The sequence below is a fragment of the Convolutriloba macropyga genome, chromosome 3 (assembly GCF_964194025.1).
Source record: "Convolutriloba macropyga chromosome 3, txConMacr16.3, whole genome shotgun sequence".
Classification (NCBI taxonomy): Eukaryota; Metazoa; Xenacoelomorpha; order Acoela; family Convolutidae; genus Convolutriloba; species Convolutriloba macropyga.
In genome coordinates, this window is record NC_134470.1 from 9,719,560 (window position 1) to 9,734,950 (window position 15,391).

Consider the following 15,391-nt stretch of genomic DNA (forward strand, 5'->3'; position numbering starts at 1 on the left):
CCAATTTATTGTTTTTATACTACAATGGAGGCTATATTTTCGTGTGTGTGTGAGAGACGGGGGGTTATGATGGGAGAAGACCTAGAGCCTCAAAACCATAGATCCACACAAAGTCATAGACGAATTTTAGTGATTAGTTCATGGCCATGCTAAAAAAAAGTTCGGATCTTTTCTGTTAAGTCACATAATTTTATTGGTTCTCAAAACAGTACAAAGTTTTCTAATGGTACTCTAATGGCTTTCCAATCCTCTAAGAGAAGCACTGTTCAAATAGACGAGAAAAGTTTTTCTTCGGAAAGTTGCTACTTAGGTTATGATTTAAGTTCGACATTTTGAGTAATGAATTTTAGGTCTCGCACTGTCCAACTAAGAATCTAGCGTTTCTAATTTTTTTCTCTAAATTCAAAATTTTGAAATTACAATTTTTTAAAAATAAATTCCAAATTTCACACTCATATTATCCCCAATCAAGAACAATTAAATTGAATATCTTTCTTTAATTTAAGTGTTCTACCTAATTAAATTATAATTTTACACAGTCAGAGTAAGAAAATAATGTGTATTTATAAAAGAATATTTTATATTATGACAGGTGAGCATGTGGGGTGTTAATAATATCCACCTACAGAAGATTCGAGATTTTTTTAGTTCGATTAGTGTATTCGTTCTGGCAGAAGCAGAAGTTTGCTACTAGTTCACAGCTTCCTAGTATACAATTAGCGTTCACAAGTTTTTCATCAATAAATTATGCGGCTTTTTGATATCGCAACGTGAGGTGATCAGAAAAACTATTTCTCTAACTACTAGTTAATTTTTGAATGAATTTATTTTTTATCCGTTAGCAAGATAGTACTACGATCAAAAAAGTATTTTAAGACTGAATATTACGTCAACAATAATAAAACTGCCAATTGGTTTTGTCCAATTGAACTGACATCTGTCCAATCAACAATTTCTTACAGGATCCTTGACCTTACTTACACTATCAATGAGCATTATCATTCGGACAGCTATATTAGACTGAATATTTTTGCTTAAGAAATAAGCGCATTAGACTATGCTTTCCTAACTAGATATTGATGGTTTTATGGCGTCACTCGGGTCGTTGGCCTCGTTTCAAAACATCAACAACTACATACAATGAAGAACAGAAGTCTTATAAACATTTAAATTGCAGATTTGTATCCATTACTTGTACAGATATGTATCCATTATTGTAGCTGCAAGTTGGCCTTATTAGCTGGTTCAGTTAATAGACTATTAGAATTTTTTCCATTTCTGACCCCAGATTAGTTGGCGCAATGAGTTCGCACATCTTAGTGCACGTGCCTGATTTTTACATTATAATTTACTATGTAAGGACACTTGTTCTGTAATTTTGCGTTGTATAATTCACTGGGGGCAGAAACAGAAAAGGTCTGAAAATTTTTAGAGTTTCTTTTGGCCAATGGTCTGATTTCAGGTATATATAATAACGAAATCTTAGTCAAGCCAGGGACTTAGTGCCCTGACACGAGGGATCTTCCACTCGAGTGCTAAGCACGAGGGCCGAGGGGCGTCTGAAATTTTGTTGTAACGGTTATAGAGATCCACAGGGTACGCAAGTGTTGAATTTCGTTGGAAATTGAAGTTAAGAGTAGAATTTTGCAGATTAGTGAAAGAGAAGTTTTCTTCTTAAAAATATACAGGAATGTGTAACCAAACTTTTCCGTCTCCGATAACGAAGCAGCCGATTACTTATAGTGGTTTGATTCAAGTGTCGAAACTTTTCTCACTAGTCTAAGTCTAAGTTCGGATCTTTTCTGTTTGTGCCCCCCAGTACGTTATGCTCCCCCCAATTACAGAGCACCTGTCATTACACAGTAAATCATTATGTAAAAAAATGTTGCACGTGCTTCTGGGGGGGGGGGTGCAAAAAATATGCACCCACTAAGCTGGGGGGGGGGGCGCACAAATGGAAAAGATCCCTAAGTTCAATCATTCAAACTAAGCTCGCGCTCGCTCCCTCGAAGTTTTAGTGAGCGATAAAATTGTACCCTGATTTGTTTTCTTTGATGGTTTCATAGTGTCACTCAGTCCTTGGCTTCGTTTCGATCAACACGATACAAAGAAGAGCAACAGTCTTATATACACCTAATTTACAGATGTGTATTCATTACTGTTATAAGCGTGATTTTATCTGTAAGTTGGTCTTATTGGCTTGTTTAGTTATTAGACAATTTAAACACGCATCTTACACATTTTAAAATGACAGCAGTCAACAACTTTTTGTTATGTATATAGCAACTTCTGGCATTTTAAATTTTAACCTGAGGCTCTGCAGACTTTTGACATTTTGAAAACAGCACGAGCGTGGCATAAACGGAAAACCGGAAAAGATTCTAGATACAACAGCATTGCTTAATTTTAAAATTATTATTAACCTTTTCTCAGAGACGGCGAAGCTTTGAAATCGCCCCATTGGATTGCACCATTAGCCCAAATTATCAATTATGTCATCGGGTTCAATGAGTTCGCCAGCCTCCCCCGTCCCGACAGGTCGCTATAACCCCCCGTGTTGTTCTGCAGCTATCAAGACTACGGTGGATCCGAGTGAAGATATTTTTGCCAAATTGAAATTGCCTGGATGGAGGGGGAGGTTCAACAGATTCTACTTCTCAATGCTAATTCATACAACGATGCTCATTATGGAACCATGGGAAGCCAGGTTAGCTAACAACAACCACTCCCCCCCGCCTCCAGCTTTTTACTCATATAGTTTTAACGCCTCCAAGCGCATATGTTTTTTTCGGTCTTTCCCATTGTAGCCCCCCCCCCCCAGCTTAGTGGTAAGATATCCTATAGCACCCCGAATCATGTTAAACATACCATATTGGGGGGCTATATCTTCGTGAGGGGGGAGGGGGTGCTATAATGGGAAACACCCGTTTTTTCACATCGTACTATAAAGTACATAGTTTGTAACCTTTGATAACATTTTGGAAAATATCAAGTTTTCAAAGGAAGAAGGGGTGGAAAACGACTGACAATAATTTAAGAGCAAATAGTTGCATCTGTAAAAGAGAGCAATCTCCTCTGTTATATTTCTTACGCTTGAAAAGCGAAATTACCTTTGCAATGTACAAACAACAAACGGTAAAGAATGTTTAAAAATAACTGCCATTGTCATCGAACCAAGTTTGAACGTTAAGAATTTGTGTCTAATTTTTTTCTCGCTTGAGCAATTTGATTTGACGAGATTTGACCGGTCTTCAAGAACCGAGTCGACGTGTTGTCGAAAGAATTATGTAAGAATTGCGGTGATTAGCGATGGAAAAAAAAATTTCACCGCAAAGCGCCCGCATCTTTTAGCGATGAATGCGGTGAAAACGTTGAAATTTTGTAAGATTTGCGATTTTTGTCTCATCGCTTAAACGGTGAAAAAAACTCATCGCTATCAACAGGAAGCAGTGAAAAAATAAACTTTGCCGCTGAAAACCGCGAGTCTTACAAAAATTCACCGCTCTCAACGCATTTAGCGCAGAGGTTTTTTTGCAATACTTTCTGCGGTGAATATATTCGATAAATTTAGCGATAATTGTTGTAAGATTTGCAATTCTTAGCGGTGATTTTTCTTCACCGCTCTCAACACATTCATCACTTTAAGCTTTGCGAGTTTTTGCAAGATTTCACCCCATTCTCCGCATTCAACGCTAAGAATCCCAATTCTTACATCTTCTCACCGCATTTAGCAATTTTTAGCGTTGACACTTTGACCTGGGAGGGCGATAAGTCTCTGAGCAGTTCTCTTAGAGTTTTGGAAAGCTCTTAGTGTACGGTTTAGTGATGCTGCTGAAGAATGCAAGAGACGTCAAATTTTTATGGCATTAAGTGCTATTTCGATCGACCACCTGCTCCACACCTTCAGTTCATGATAAGGCAATAAGAGTCATTTAACCATTTAGAGGCAATCCACAGTTTGTGATGCAACAGTGGTTTTTAGAAGTTTTATTTTTTCCCGCAATTAATGAAATTAAATTTTGCCTGACAAATTGATGCTCAAAATTTTACTGTAATAATAGATCGAAAAAGCGTTTTTCGGGTACCAATTGAGGATTTTTATTCCACTGTACTCTTCGTTGAGAAAAAATCAGAAAATAACAGATTTATGAAGTTCCCCATGTAGTAATTAGTTTCAATTTTGTGAACTAAAGAAACCAACCAAAAATACTAAACACTAATGCAATGCATTTGACGTAGTACAAAACATTTGAGATGGTTTCATTTTTTTGAATAAATTGTAAACAATTTAAATTTTTGCAAACAACAATTATTTGATCTTTCATCTTTCCTATTAAGTCCCCAAGCGTTGAGACAATACAACCTATACACCACTCATGTGAAATACACATTCGTATTGTACAATTTTATGGGGGATATAATAGGACAGATCACAATTGTTAAGCCAGGATGAAGAAATTGATCGAGCCACAGAATAAGGTTATATTAGAAAAATGGCATTTAAAAAGTCGTGGAACTGTTTCTTGCAATTAGCAGTTCCTAAAAAGCCACTAAAAGGAAATTTTGTCCGCAAACAATTCACAGCCCAACCCTATATGCGCCAAATTGTTTCTCGTCAGATTTGTACTCCAAATGTACACTCTTAGAAAAAAACCGGGGTCAAAATAATGGAAAGGAAAATATAACTAAAATTAAGATAAATTAAAAAGTATCTCCCCTCACTGCTTCATTTTCTTCCTTAAAACTCACACTTAACACTGGTGAAGATGCAATATATGTCTTCGTTTTTTGATTTTCAATATTTGTCACTTTCCGGAGAACAAATTTAAAAAAAGCAATTTTTTGCAAATGAAAAGTTTTTTTTCAAAGATAATGACTTTCAAAGACAAATTCTTTAAAAACCAAAAGACCGATTGTGTCTTCGTATTTATATTTGATGCTCACCCTAGTCAAGGCCAGATGGTTATCTTGCAAGATCTTCCAAGATTCTTGCAAAAAACGGTTATCTTGAACGATCTTGCAAGAAAATGGCTACCTTGCAAGCTCTTGCAAGACAAGGGCTATCTTGCAAGATCTTGCAAGAAGAATGGTTATCTTGCAAGATTCTTGCAAGTTCGTTCCGGTCAAGCTCTGCTATCATTGGTTGTTTTAAACGCATTATCTTTCATTTAGCGCAAACTATTACAAAAATATAGTGGAAAGAGTTTTCAGAGATCATTTGAAACAAAAATTATACCAGATATCTGTATTTTATTACAGCCGTTGGTATTTTTACTGGTTACTCTAATTTATTTACATTAATTCGTGCTTCAAATTTCTTGTTTTGCTACAATGGAAAACAATTTACTTTCTTTTTCTAAATTGATTCAAATTTTAGTTTGAGCGGAAGAAAACAAAGCTGATGCTATTTTGGTTGTAATTATGTATCACAATGTAGAAAAAATTGATGGGAAGCAATGGTCGCGTCTCATTTTGATCTTTTTCGATCATGATCCATTTGTTTGCATATTTGCAAGATGAATGGTTATCTTGCAAGATTCTTGCAAGACAAAGGGTAATCTTGCAAGATTTTGCCAGAATCTTGCAAGATCTTGCAAGATAACCATTCGTTGTCGACTGGGGCACTGTCAAACAGATAGACATTTATGGTTTCGGTAGAAATTCCTTTTATTTGTGTTTGGTTTTCTCACAAAAGACAGCGAAATTTTTTAACAGAAAGTGTTCGGCATAATATTTGTTTTTTTAAAGCTTTTATCACTTAAATGAAATAGAGAAAATGTCGACCACACAAAAACACTTTTCATTGCACCTGTAATATTAGGTGCAGAATTTGTTCAAATTGTACAATTTCATGGGGGATATAATAGGACAGATCACAATTATTAAATCAGGATGAAGAAATTGATCGAGCCACAGAATAAGGTTATATTAGAAAAATGGCATTTAAAAAGTCGTGGAACTGTTTCTTGCAATTAGCAGGTCCTAAAAAGCCATTAAAGGGAAATTTTTTCAGCAAGCAATTCACAACCCAACCCTATGTGCGCCAATTTGTTTCTCGTCAGATTTGTACTCCAAATGTACACTCTTAGGAAAAAACCGGGGTCAAAATGATGGAAAGGAAAACATAACTAAAGTTAAGATAGGCTAAAAAGTATCTGTATCTCCCGTCACTGCTTCATTTTCTTCCTTAAAGCTCACAATTAACACTGGTGAAGATGCAATATATGTCTTCGTTTTTTGATTTTCAATATTTGTCACTTTCCTGAGAACAAGTTTAAAAAAAGCATTTTTTTTGAAATTGAAAAGATTTTTTTTCAAAGATAATGACTTTCAAAGACAAATTCTTTAAAAACCAAAAGACCGATTGTGTCTGCGTATTGATATTTGATGCTCACCCTAGTCAAGGCCAGATGGTTATCTTGCAAGATCTTTCAAGATTCTTGCAAAAAACGGTTATCTTGAACGATCTTGCAAGAAAATGGCTATCTTGCAAGATCTTGCAAGACAATGGCTATCTTGCAAGATCTTGCAAGAAGAATGGTTATCTTGCAAAATTCTTGCAAGTTCGTTCCGGTCGAGCTCTGCTATCATTGGTTGTTTTAAACGCATTATCTTTCATTTAGCGCAAACTATTACAAAAATATAGTGGAAAGAGTTTTCAGAGATCATTTGAAACAAAATTTATACCAGATATCTCTATTTTATTACAGCCGTTGGTATTATTACTGGTTACTCTAATTTATTTACATTAATTCTTGCTTCAAATTTCTTGTTTTGCTACTATGGAAAACAATTTACTTTCTTTTTCAAAAATTGATTCAAATTTTAGTTTGAGCGGATGAAAACAAAGCTGATGCTCTTTTGGTTGTAATTATGTATCACAATGTAGAAAAAACTGATGGGAAGCAATGCTCGCGTCTTATTTTGATCTTGTTCGATCATGATCCATTTGTTTGCATATTTGCAAGATGAATGGTTATCTTGCAAGATTCTTGCAAGACAAAGGGTTATCTTGCAAGATTTTGCCAGAATCTTGCAAGATCTTGCAAGATAACCATTCGTTGTCGACTGGGGCACTGTCAAACAGATAGACATTTATGGTTTCGGAAGAAATTCCTTCTATTTTTGTTTGGTTTTCTCACAAAAGACAGCGAAATTTTTTAACAGAAAGTGTTCGGCATCATATGTGTTTTTTTAAAGCTTTTATCACTTAAATGAAATAGAGAAAATGTCGACCACACAAAAATACTTTTCATTGCACCTGTAATATTAGCTGCAGAAGTTTTTGTCAAAAAATAATTTTCTCTTGGACAAATTTCTTGGTGACCTGATTTCGCGAGTCACAAAAATTTGCCTAGAATCATTGTCGAGACTCCTGATCCATATAAGAGAGAGCAGAGCAGCCTCAGCAAAGCTTATATTTCCCAGGCTGAGGTTCCAGCCGGGAGCCGGTTTTGGGGCCAGACGGTTGCAGGCGAAATGGCTTGAGTCCAGAACTTCATACATTCATGTCCAGACTTTGTGCATTTTGCAATGTTTCTAGATTGTGTAATCTTGAACGCACGACTTCCCCCTCGTGCGTTCTTTTTTGGTCTGGACATATCTACTTTCAGCCGGGGGTACCTTCCTTGAATTATTAACATAAAAAGATCCTCTTCGACTTTTATTTGAATCGGTTTCGGTTGGCACCAAATTTTCATACTTCGAGTTTGGCTCGACATTAATGGGTGTTTTAACTATAGCGGTGGTATTATAAATTATTGGTAATTTATAACACCCCCCCCCCCGCAGCTTACCGAACTTATACCCTCAATGAAGGGGGAGGGGGAGATAATTTCATAAGGGGAGACTATAATGGGAAAGACCCTAAATATGTTACATATTGAAAAAAAGGGGTCTTTCCCATTATAGCCCCCCATAAAATTATAGCCCCCCATTATGGTATAATTACCATGATTTGGGGGGGGGCTATAGGTTATCTGACCACTGAGCTGGGGGGGGGGGTATAATGGGAAAAACCCGAAAAAAAAAATAATTCCGTTCTGTTTCAGGTTGTTCACGTCCGTTATGATGTGTATCCTGTTGATGTCTTTGTACACATTCTTTGTCTACTTCCCCCCGTACGTCCTACAGATGTTACAATACGTGCGAGTTGTTTAGTGACAAATACAAACAAACATACAGAAACAGACTGTCAGAAGTCAGAAGCAGAAAATGCCATTTAGAGTCTGAATATCAATCACCTAAGTGCCATTTAGTTGGGTGAACTAGTCACAGAAAAAAACTTTGGATCTTTTCCATTCGTGCTCCCTCCCCGCGTGTACGTTATGCCCCCCCCCCCCCAGTTAGATAGCACGTGCCATTACATAGTAAATCATTATGTAATAATATGGCACGTGCGTCTGGAGGGTGCAAATAATATGCACCCACTAAGATGGGTGGCACAAATGGAAAAGATCCAAAACTTTAACCTTGAATTTGTGGGTCTTTCCCATTAAATCCCACCCACGAAATTGTAGACCCCTTGCTGTATAATTACCAGGATAGGGATTCGATTACCAAAGATACGATTGATGGGGGGGTATGATGGGAAAGACCCAAATTTGTTTTATGAAGCTATTTGCTCCTCCTCCTGCTACCCCCTCCCCCTGCAATCGTATGTTTATTTTCATAGTTATGATTAAGTGGTGAGGCAACTGTGGGGGGGGGGGAGTGGGGGTTAAATTCGGTTAATTACGTGTAGTTACGCGTAGTGAATTACGTGTAGTTAGTTACTCAGAGACACGAAACTCGACAAATCTTGCCAGATACGTGCAAGATCTTGACATTATAGAGAGTTTCAATGACATTTTGATATAAGTTATTAATATCTGATCGCTATAAAGCTGATTTTTCATAACCAGCCTTAATGAATCATGATACAATTGATCTCGTTAGCAGATCCTGTTAAACAATTTCCATGCAAAGATTTGGAAAATGGTACATTAAAGAAATGTTATCTTACCAAGAGTCTTTGTCAAGGTCTTATTATTATTTCGTGTTTCCGACAAACTAAAAAAATCCTAAATAATTAAAGTTAAACATTATAAAAAAATTTTTGCCTTAATATATTAGCCATTTTTGTAAGTATAACGAGTAGTCCATCAATTTATCAATTTGTAAGTGCTGGTTTCCAAAATTCATAATTGTTTTAATTTATAATTCATAATTTGCACTAAATATATATAAACAGCAGTTTATTAATAGCAATCGGTGTAAGTGATTTAGACAATTGGTGTACGCGTTTACGAATATTTCATTTTCTTCTCTATAATTTGGTTAGATAATTATTTAAGGTTCTAAACTCATTTTTTTTGGAGAAATTCACACATTTCTTTTCTTATTGAAAATAGGTTTTTATCGCCTGATCTAACCCTTTTCAGCAAAAAGTCAGCTTTAAAAAATTTTTGATCTCGAACGAAAGTTGAGGCAGTTATTGTAAACGCGTTGGTATTTTTTATGAAAAGTTTTCCATGACCGTTATGAAGAGGTTTTGTTCTCGAACATTCTGTGACTTTTTGAGTGACTGTTTCACAATGTAGTTCTTCATTTTTGAGTGACCAAAATTGCACTCTTTCTGAAATAAAACTCGCTCGTGAAAGCAAAAGCGAAACTAAAAGCGAAAATGGTTGATGAGTGGTCAAGATGTCAGACTGGCAACCTGGAGGTCAGTGGGTCGAACCTTGGTGTGTTTATTTTTTGCCCATAAAGCAATGCTATTCCACACCCCCTCTTAATTAAAATAACCCCCACCCGTTGTTTGAAAGCAATTCTTCCGACGTTGGTCGGTTTATCTTTATTTGTATATGAACGAGACCGCTTGATAGAATTTTATCAACTAGTTGTAAGTCCTTATGGTATGCGACCTTTTTTTCATTCCGAAAAATAAAAATTTAATTATTGTTTTGATTTGTCAAGAGAAACAATTGAAATTTCAACTGCTGGGAATTTGCTATACAAAATTCTGGCTAATTGTGGCGCCTGTGAATAACATAATTATCTGAGCGTTTTCTCTGATTTGCAGTTTCTTTAAATAGACCTTCTGTTGATAAATGATCTACAGTTTTGTTTTTAACAATAGTGTTCTAACTTAATCTGTATTGCGAAATTCGATGCTGTTGCAGCTATATATATAATAATTCCTAAATTTTTTTTTGGAAGTTGCATTGTTTTTTAGCGTCAACCGCAACCAGTTGACCTAATTTTTTCAACGTGAGTTGCAGTAAAAATCGTCCCAAATCGGCAACTATATAGTCAAATGGTTTTTTGACAGTATGATTAGACTTGTTTGTTCAGAGTACGTAAGAGCTCCATACTTATGGGACAAACCAGCTCTTCTCTCAAAATGTGAACATATTACGACTTGAAGGTCTCAGCATGAGAATATCATTATTTTGCAAACTTTATTTTTTCCCTTTTTGAGAGAAAAATGAAAACTGATTTCCACATCAAAGTCAAAAATATTTTTCCACAGTTTTAAAGGGTCGCCTTCTGTCTTTTAGTTTAAAAATTGACCCGAATTGTGAATGATAGGGGTCAGGACATTTCTTCCACGCACATTACTGAGCCTCCTTGTTGATATGGCCAGGTGTTTAGATTAATGATTGTTTTTGCGCTGATAATGGTTTGTGAAGCGTAAAATGAGGTGTAACAAGGAGGCTCGTTAATGTGTGGTCGCACGTGATGTTCCGACCCGACCTCATCTACATTTTTTACTTAATTGTCAACCAAATGAAGAAATAACAAAAATAGATGTTTGAGTTTAAAACAATTGTTACACAACCCATCTACTAATTGAATTATATAATGCCATGCCTCATTACAGCGCAAATGAGATCTGAACTTAAAGAGACTACGAGACAAAAAAACAACCAAACAAACAAAGCAAAAACGAAAAATTAACGGCAAAAACTGAATATCTAACTTTAAAAGCACATAGTAACAACGTCAAAATGCAGTTAGATAAAAACTTAACTACCCAAACTTAATTTCCTCTATTTATACAGCGGATGGAATGTTTTATTAATGAGACTAAGTTACACGTCAACAAAGAGAACGATCAATGAGGCGAAATTCAAAAATTATTCAACATTTTTTAAACCAAGAAATTTTAAAAGTCTTAAAAATAATTAGCTTTTAACTTGATCAACCATGATAAAATACCACGAAGTTACTACAAAACCCAAAGGTCTTGTCTTTAGGTAGTTTAAGACTTAGAATCGAACCAAAGAAAAACTTAAAAATTTGGAAACGATTTGCGAAAACACAAACTGTTGCTACCATTAAAATTATTAGCTATTATCTGAATATTATGTATTTTTAATTCAACTCTTATTTCTACAAATTCAGCTGCAGGAATTATAGTGAGAGATTGAATAAGTTTATTTGGGCCACATTTATAAACCATTGCGATCTGTTACTACGCGATTTTTCTGAAAGAAGAGAAAAAGAAGCTCAAAAAATGACCACTCAAAAAACGTGTATAAAAACGCATATTGTCCAACAAACAGAGCATCGGTGACAAATAATATCAGTAGATGTGTTATTTTTTGGAATACAAGAAATTGGATGTATTCCAAAAAATAACACATCTCATTGATGAAAATAAATTACAATTTGACGAAAAGAACAACAAAAACTGAAAATGTTTGAAAATTTATATCCTAAACTTTAAGACTAAATACTATAAACTGACTAACTGATTCGGGTAACATCATTTATTCAGTCCTCAAGTACAAGCCTAAAAGACTTTTCAGCAATTTACGGCTACCTAAAGAACAGAAACAGGCAAAAACATCAATCTCAAGAAAAAAATTGAGCGAGAAAAGTGTCGAAGGCATTAGAAAATGAACTTTTCACTATAAACTTTTATATGTTCAATTAATTTTTTAACAGCAATGTTATTTTTTTTATCAATACAGTTTCAAAAAATCAAATATGAACAAATACATTAGAACAATGAAATTTTTGAGAAAACTTGTAGTATCAACGCCATTAATTTCACCAGCTTTCAACGGAATCCTTTAAATAAGCTAAATTATGCCTCCATGGGACAACAAGTTTGTTTGCCAATCATGTTTTAGTCAATAGGATCTTACAACAAGTTTTTGAAGATGAAAACAACAACAAAGACAGGCAACAACCAAAAATTCAATAGATAATTTCCATAAGAAAGTGTCGAAGCAATTTAAATCATAAGTTCTTCTCTGAAAACATTCTATATGTTGAACGTCTTCCCTAAAACAATGAGAACCATCAGTAATAAGATAATGTGATAAGATTTCAAAAGGATCCAAAATTAAGAAAAACTAAACGAAAGTTTTAAAAAAATTTGAAAACTAGTGGCATTAAAGTTTTAAAAATAACAGGTAGAAGATGAAAAAGCTAACCAGATTAAATTTGGCTACACTAGAAGTTAAAATTGATTATGCAAGTACTAAGATTGACTAGCAGTCCACGAAAAAATCTTTAGGATCGGTTAATGTTCAAAAAAGGATTTCGAAAAACTTCTTTTCCAAACTTAACAGCCATTAAACACAAAAGCTTTTAACGGAGGCCAATAACTACGCTCAGAAAAAAAACGATGGCAGGAACAAAATGTTTGTCATGCATAGATAATTAATAAGAGATCACAATAAGTCTTAAGACTAAGAAAACAACAACAAAAACAGGCAAAAACCAAAATTCAGTAGAAATGTGGGAGAAGAAAATTTCGAAGCCATTTAAACCATTAGCTTTTCTCAGAAAACTTTATCTGTAATCCTCTGAATGTCTTTTCCAAGCCAATGAGATTAGAAAAAAATTTGGATAATGAGTATAATATATGGATATTGTGGTAGGACTTCAAAAGTAACCAATAATACGAAAATATCCATTTTTTTTCAAATTTTGAAATCTTGTGTTATTGAAGTCATAAATCGATAGTTAGAAGATGAAACCACCAAAAAATTTATTTTAGTTTCAGTAGAAAGCAATTGGGTTCTGTCAATACTGAGATTGACTAACAGTTCACAAAAATTAAAAGATTGGTTAATGTTAAAAAAAAATTTTCGAAATTTTTTTTTAAATTCTTAACAGACATTAAACTCAATAAATTTCAACGGAAGTCAATAAATGCGCTCAAATAAGCTTCAATAGGAGTATCAGGATGTTTGCTATGCATAGGTGATCAATAAGTTATCACAACAAGTCTTATGACTATGAAAACAACAACAAAATCAGGCAAAAACCAAAAATTCACTAGAGAAGTGCGAGAAGAAAAGGTCGAAGCCATTTGAAACCATAGGCTTTTCTCTGAAAAACGTATCTTTTATCCACTGAACCTCTTCTTTAAGCCAATAGGAGCTGTCAATTTTAGGATAATGTGATAAGATTTAAAAAGTAACCAATAATACGGAAATATTCAAAAAAATTTAAAACATTTCGAAATCTTGTATTATTGAAGTCATATTACTAAAAGTTAGAAGATAAAACCGCCAACTCGATCAAATTTGGTTACAGTAGGAAAGAAGAGGGTGCTCTCTTCACAGAGAATGACATACAGTTCACGATAATACATTTATGATTGGTTAAGGTTCGAAAAAATTTTCGAAAAATTATTTTTAAATTCTTAAAGTCTTAACAGCCATTAGCTGTCCACTCAAAGCACTAGATAAGCTCTATTAAATCTCTTTAAGGAACATATTGCACTGTTAGTCAATGATTTCATGCCATAAGACTCCAAAAAATTAGTAAAACCTCAAAAAGCAATTCAAAGTTTCATTTAAAATTACGAAAACTCAGAGTCGAATTTAAGAAAAAAACAAGAGCAGTTCCTTGAAAACGATTTTTTTGTTCATTGGGGTTCATTTGACTGTAAATGAAGTTTATCATTAACGGAACCTCGATATGAAAAGTGACTTGTCTTTAGGTGACTTAAAAAAACAAAAAAAAGTAGAAATGTTTTATAAAAAAAGGAACACGAAATTGGTTCATTTTTTGGCACGAAATTTAAGTTTGAAATATTATTTTTATAGAAAATATCTCAATTTGAAGAAAAATCACACTAAAAGTGATCAAATGTCCCGTGTTCACACAAAACTTCAATCCTCGATAACTCGAAAAAACAAAAATAAAAGAAATCTTTTTAATTTTGAATTCTACGCTGGACCAGCTTTTTAATGATACCACTCACATTTCTCTGCGATGAATATATTGATCGGCCAAAATTAACCGAACAAAAAAACTCATTTGAGTATATAGTTCCTTCCACAAGTGGGGTCGGAACAAAGATATCAATTATTGAATATTAGAAAGCACTTGATCATGGGGAGGAAGTTTCTCTACCATTTCGGGGAATTTTATTAAATATTTTATCGATGATCATACAAAATTATAGGATTTAATTTAGTGTGATGTTACCTGAGTATTTGCATTATTTGTGTACTGAGCAATTCATATGAGAATGTGAAATGATGTAAACGGGGCGAATCTGGTGAAAAACAAAAACAACATTTTGATGGTCATCTAACATGAAATCTTTTTTTACATGTGATCTTAAAGTTGTCTTCATTTGCTGGACCATTTTAATCAGTACGAACTCAATTTCAAGTCCCAGTGGCTTTTTAAAAGGTGTAATAAAATAATATTAAATTATACAACTCAATCTTGTTTCAAAATAGCGTACATTTATATCAATCAAGCTAAAAGTCTAATTTTTGCTATAAAACAATCCCATAAATTGTTACAAAGAGCTGACGAAGCTCAGAAACGTCTTGATGTCTGGCTCTTGGGCGAATTGTTGGGCTAATTGGTTCACATTGCATGCTAAAACATTGAAAATTAAAGTCAAGTCAACCCGTGTTGAGAAAAGCGATAAAGTTGACTCAAGAAGCGTTTTTGGCCGTTTTCATCAGTTTTTTAAGAATCATCGGTTATTGTTTTTTTCTGTCACCTGATCTGTCAATTATCAGAGAAGTGTTGATGATCTGCGTAAAAAAAATTTGGAAAACCGCTGAAAAAATTGACGATTAAAAAATGATGGTTTTGATTGGGTTCGCCAAAGTAAAATTGAGAAAAAAATAATGACGATTTCCGATGTCTGTAGTGAACAAAATTTTCAATTCAGGGAAACAATGTTAATTAGAAATCTGATTGGCCCACAATTTGTTTTCCTAATTTGGGTTTGCCATAAGTATACCTAAGAATTCAAATAGTGACCAAAGAATTACCATAGTGACCAAAGAATTCAAAATCTTGAAAGATTCTGGCAAAATTTTAAATTCTGCTGGGATTTCTATGAGTTGTGAAAACTTTCCTATTGTCAAAAACTCGTCAGTTTATCCCAGTCAAATAAACGATCTTTTTAGGTAAG

At 34.3% G+C, this 15,391-nt stretch overlaps 2 protein-coding genes across 8 annotated transcripts in view; one reads left to right on the forward strand and one right to left on the reverse strand.

Moving 5' to 3' along the window:
- LOC142336840 (serine palmitoyltransferase small subunit A-like) overlaps positions 1-8,352 on the forward strand; it is an 8,913-nt gene extending 561 nt beyond the window's left edge. Inside the window, exons 1-4 of one of the 6 annotated variants that reach the window (XM_075385789.1) lie at positions 1,581-1,596; positions 2,067-2,181; positions 2,434-2,707; positions 8,052-8,352. In XM_075385789.1, coding sequence (XP_075241904.1) covers positions 2,493-2,707; positions 8,052-8,160 — 324 coding nt within the window. In that variant the 5' untranslated portion in view covers positions 1,581-1,596; positions 2,067-2,181; positions 2,434-2,492 and the 3' untranslated portion in view covers positions 8,161-8,352. Of the gene's footprint in view, positions 1-1,579; positions 1,597-2,066; positions 2,708-8,051 lie in introns of those variants that run through there. The other 5 variants (XM_075385788.1, XM_075385791.1, XM_075385790.1 and 2 more) reach the window with 5 other exon arrangements.
- Positions 8,353-14,652: 6,300 nt separating this feature from the next.
- The window catches only part of LOC142336841 (uncharacterized), a 41,974-nt gene continuing 41,235 nt past the window's right edge, over positions 14,653-15,391 (reverse strand). For both annotated transcript variants that reach the window (XM_075385792.1, XM_075385793.1), the window contains exon 7: positions 14,653-14,844. In XM_075385792.1, coding sequence (XP_075241907.1) covers positions 14,762-14,844 — 83 coding nt within the window. In that variant the 3' untranslated portion in view covers positions 14,653-14,761. The remainder of the gene's footprint in view (positions 14,845-15,391) is intronic.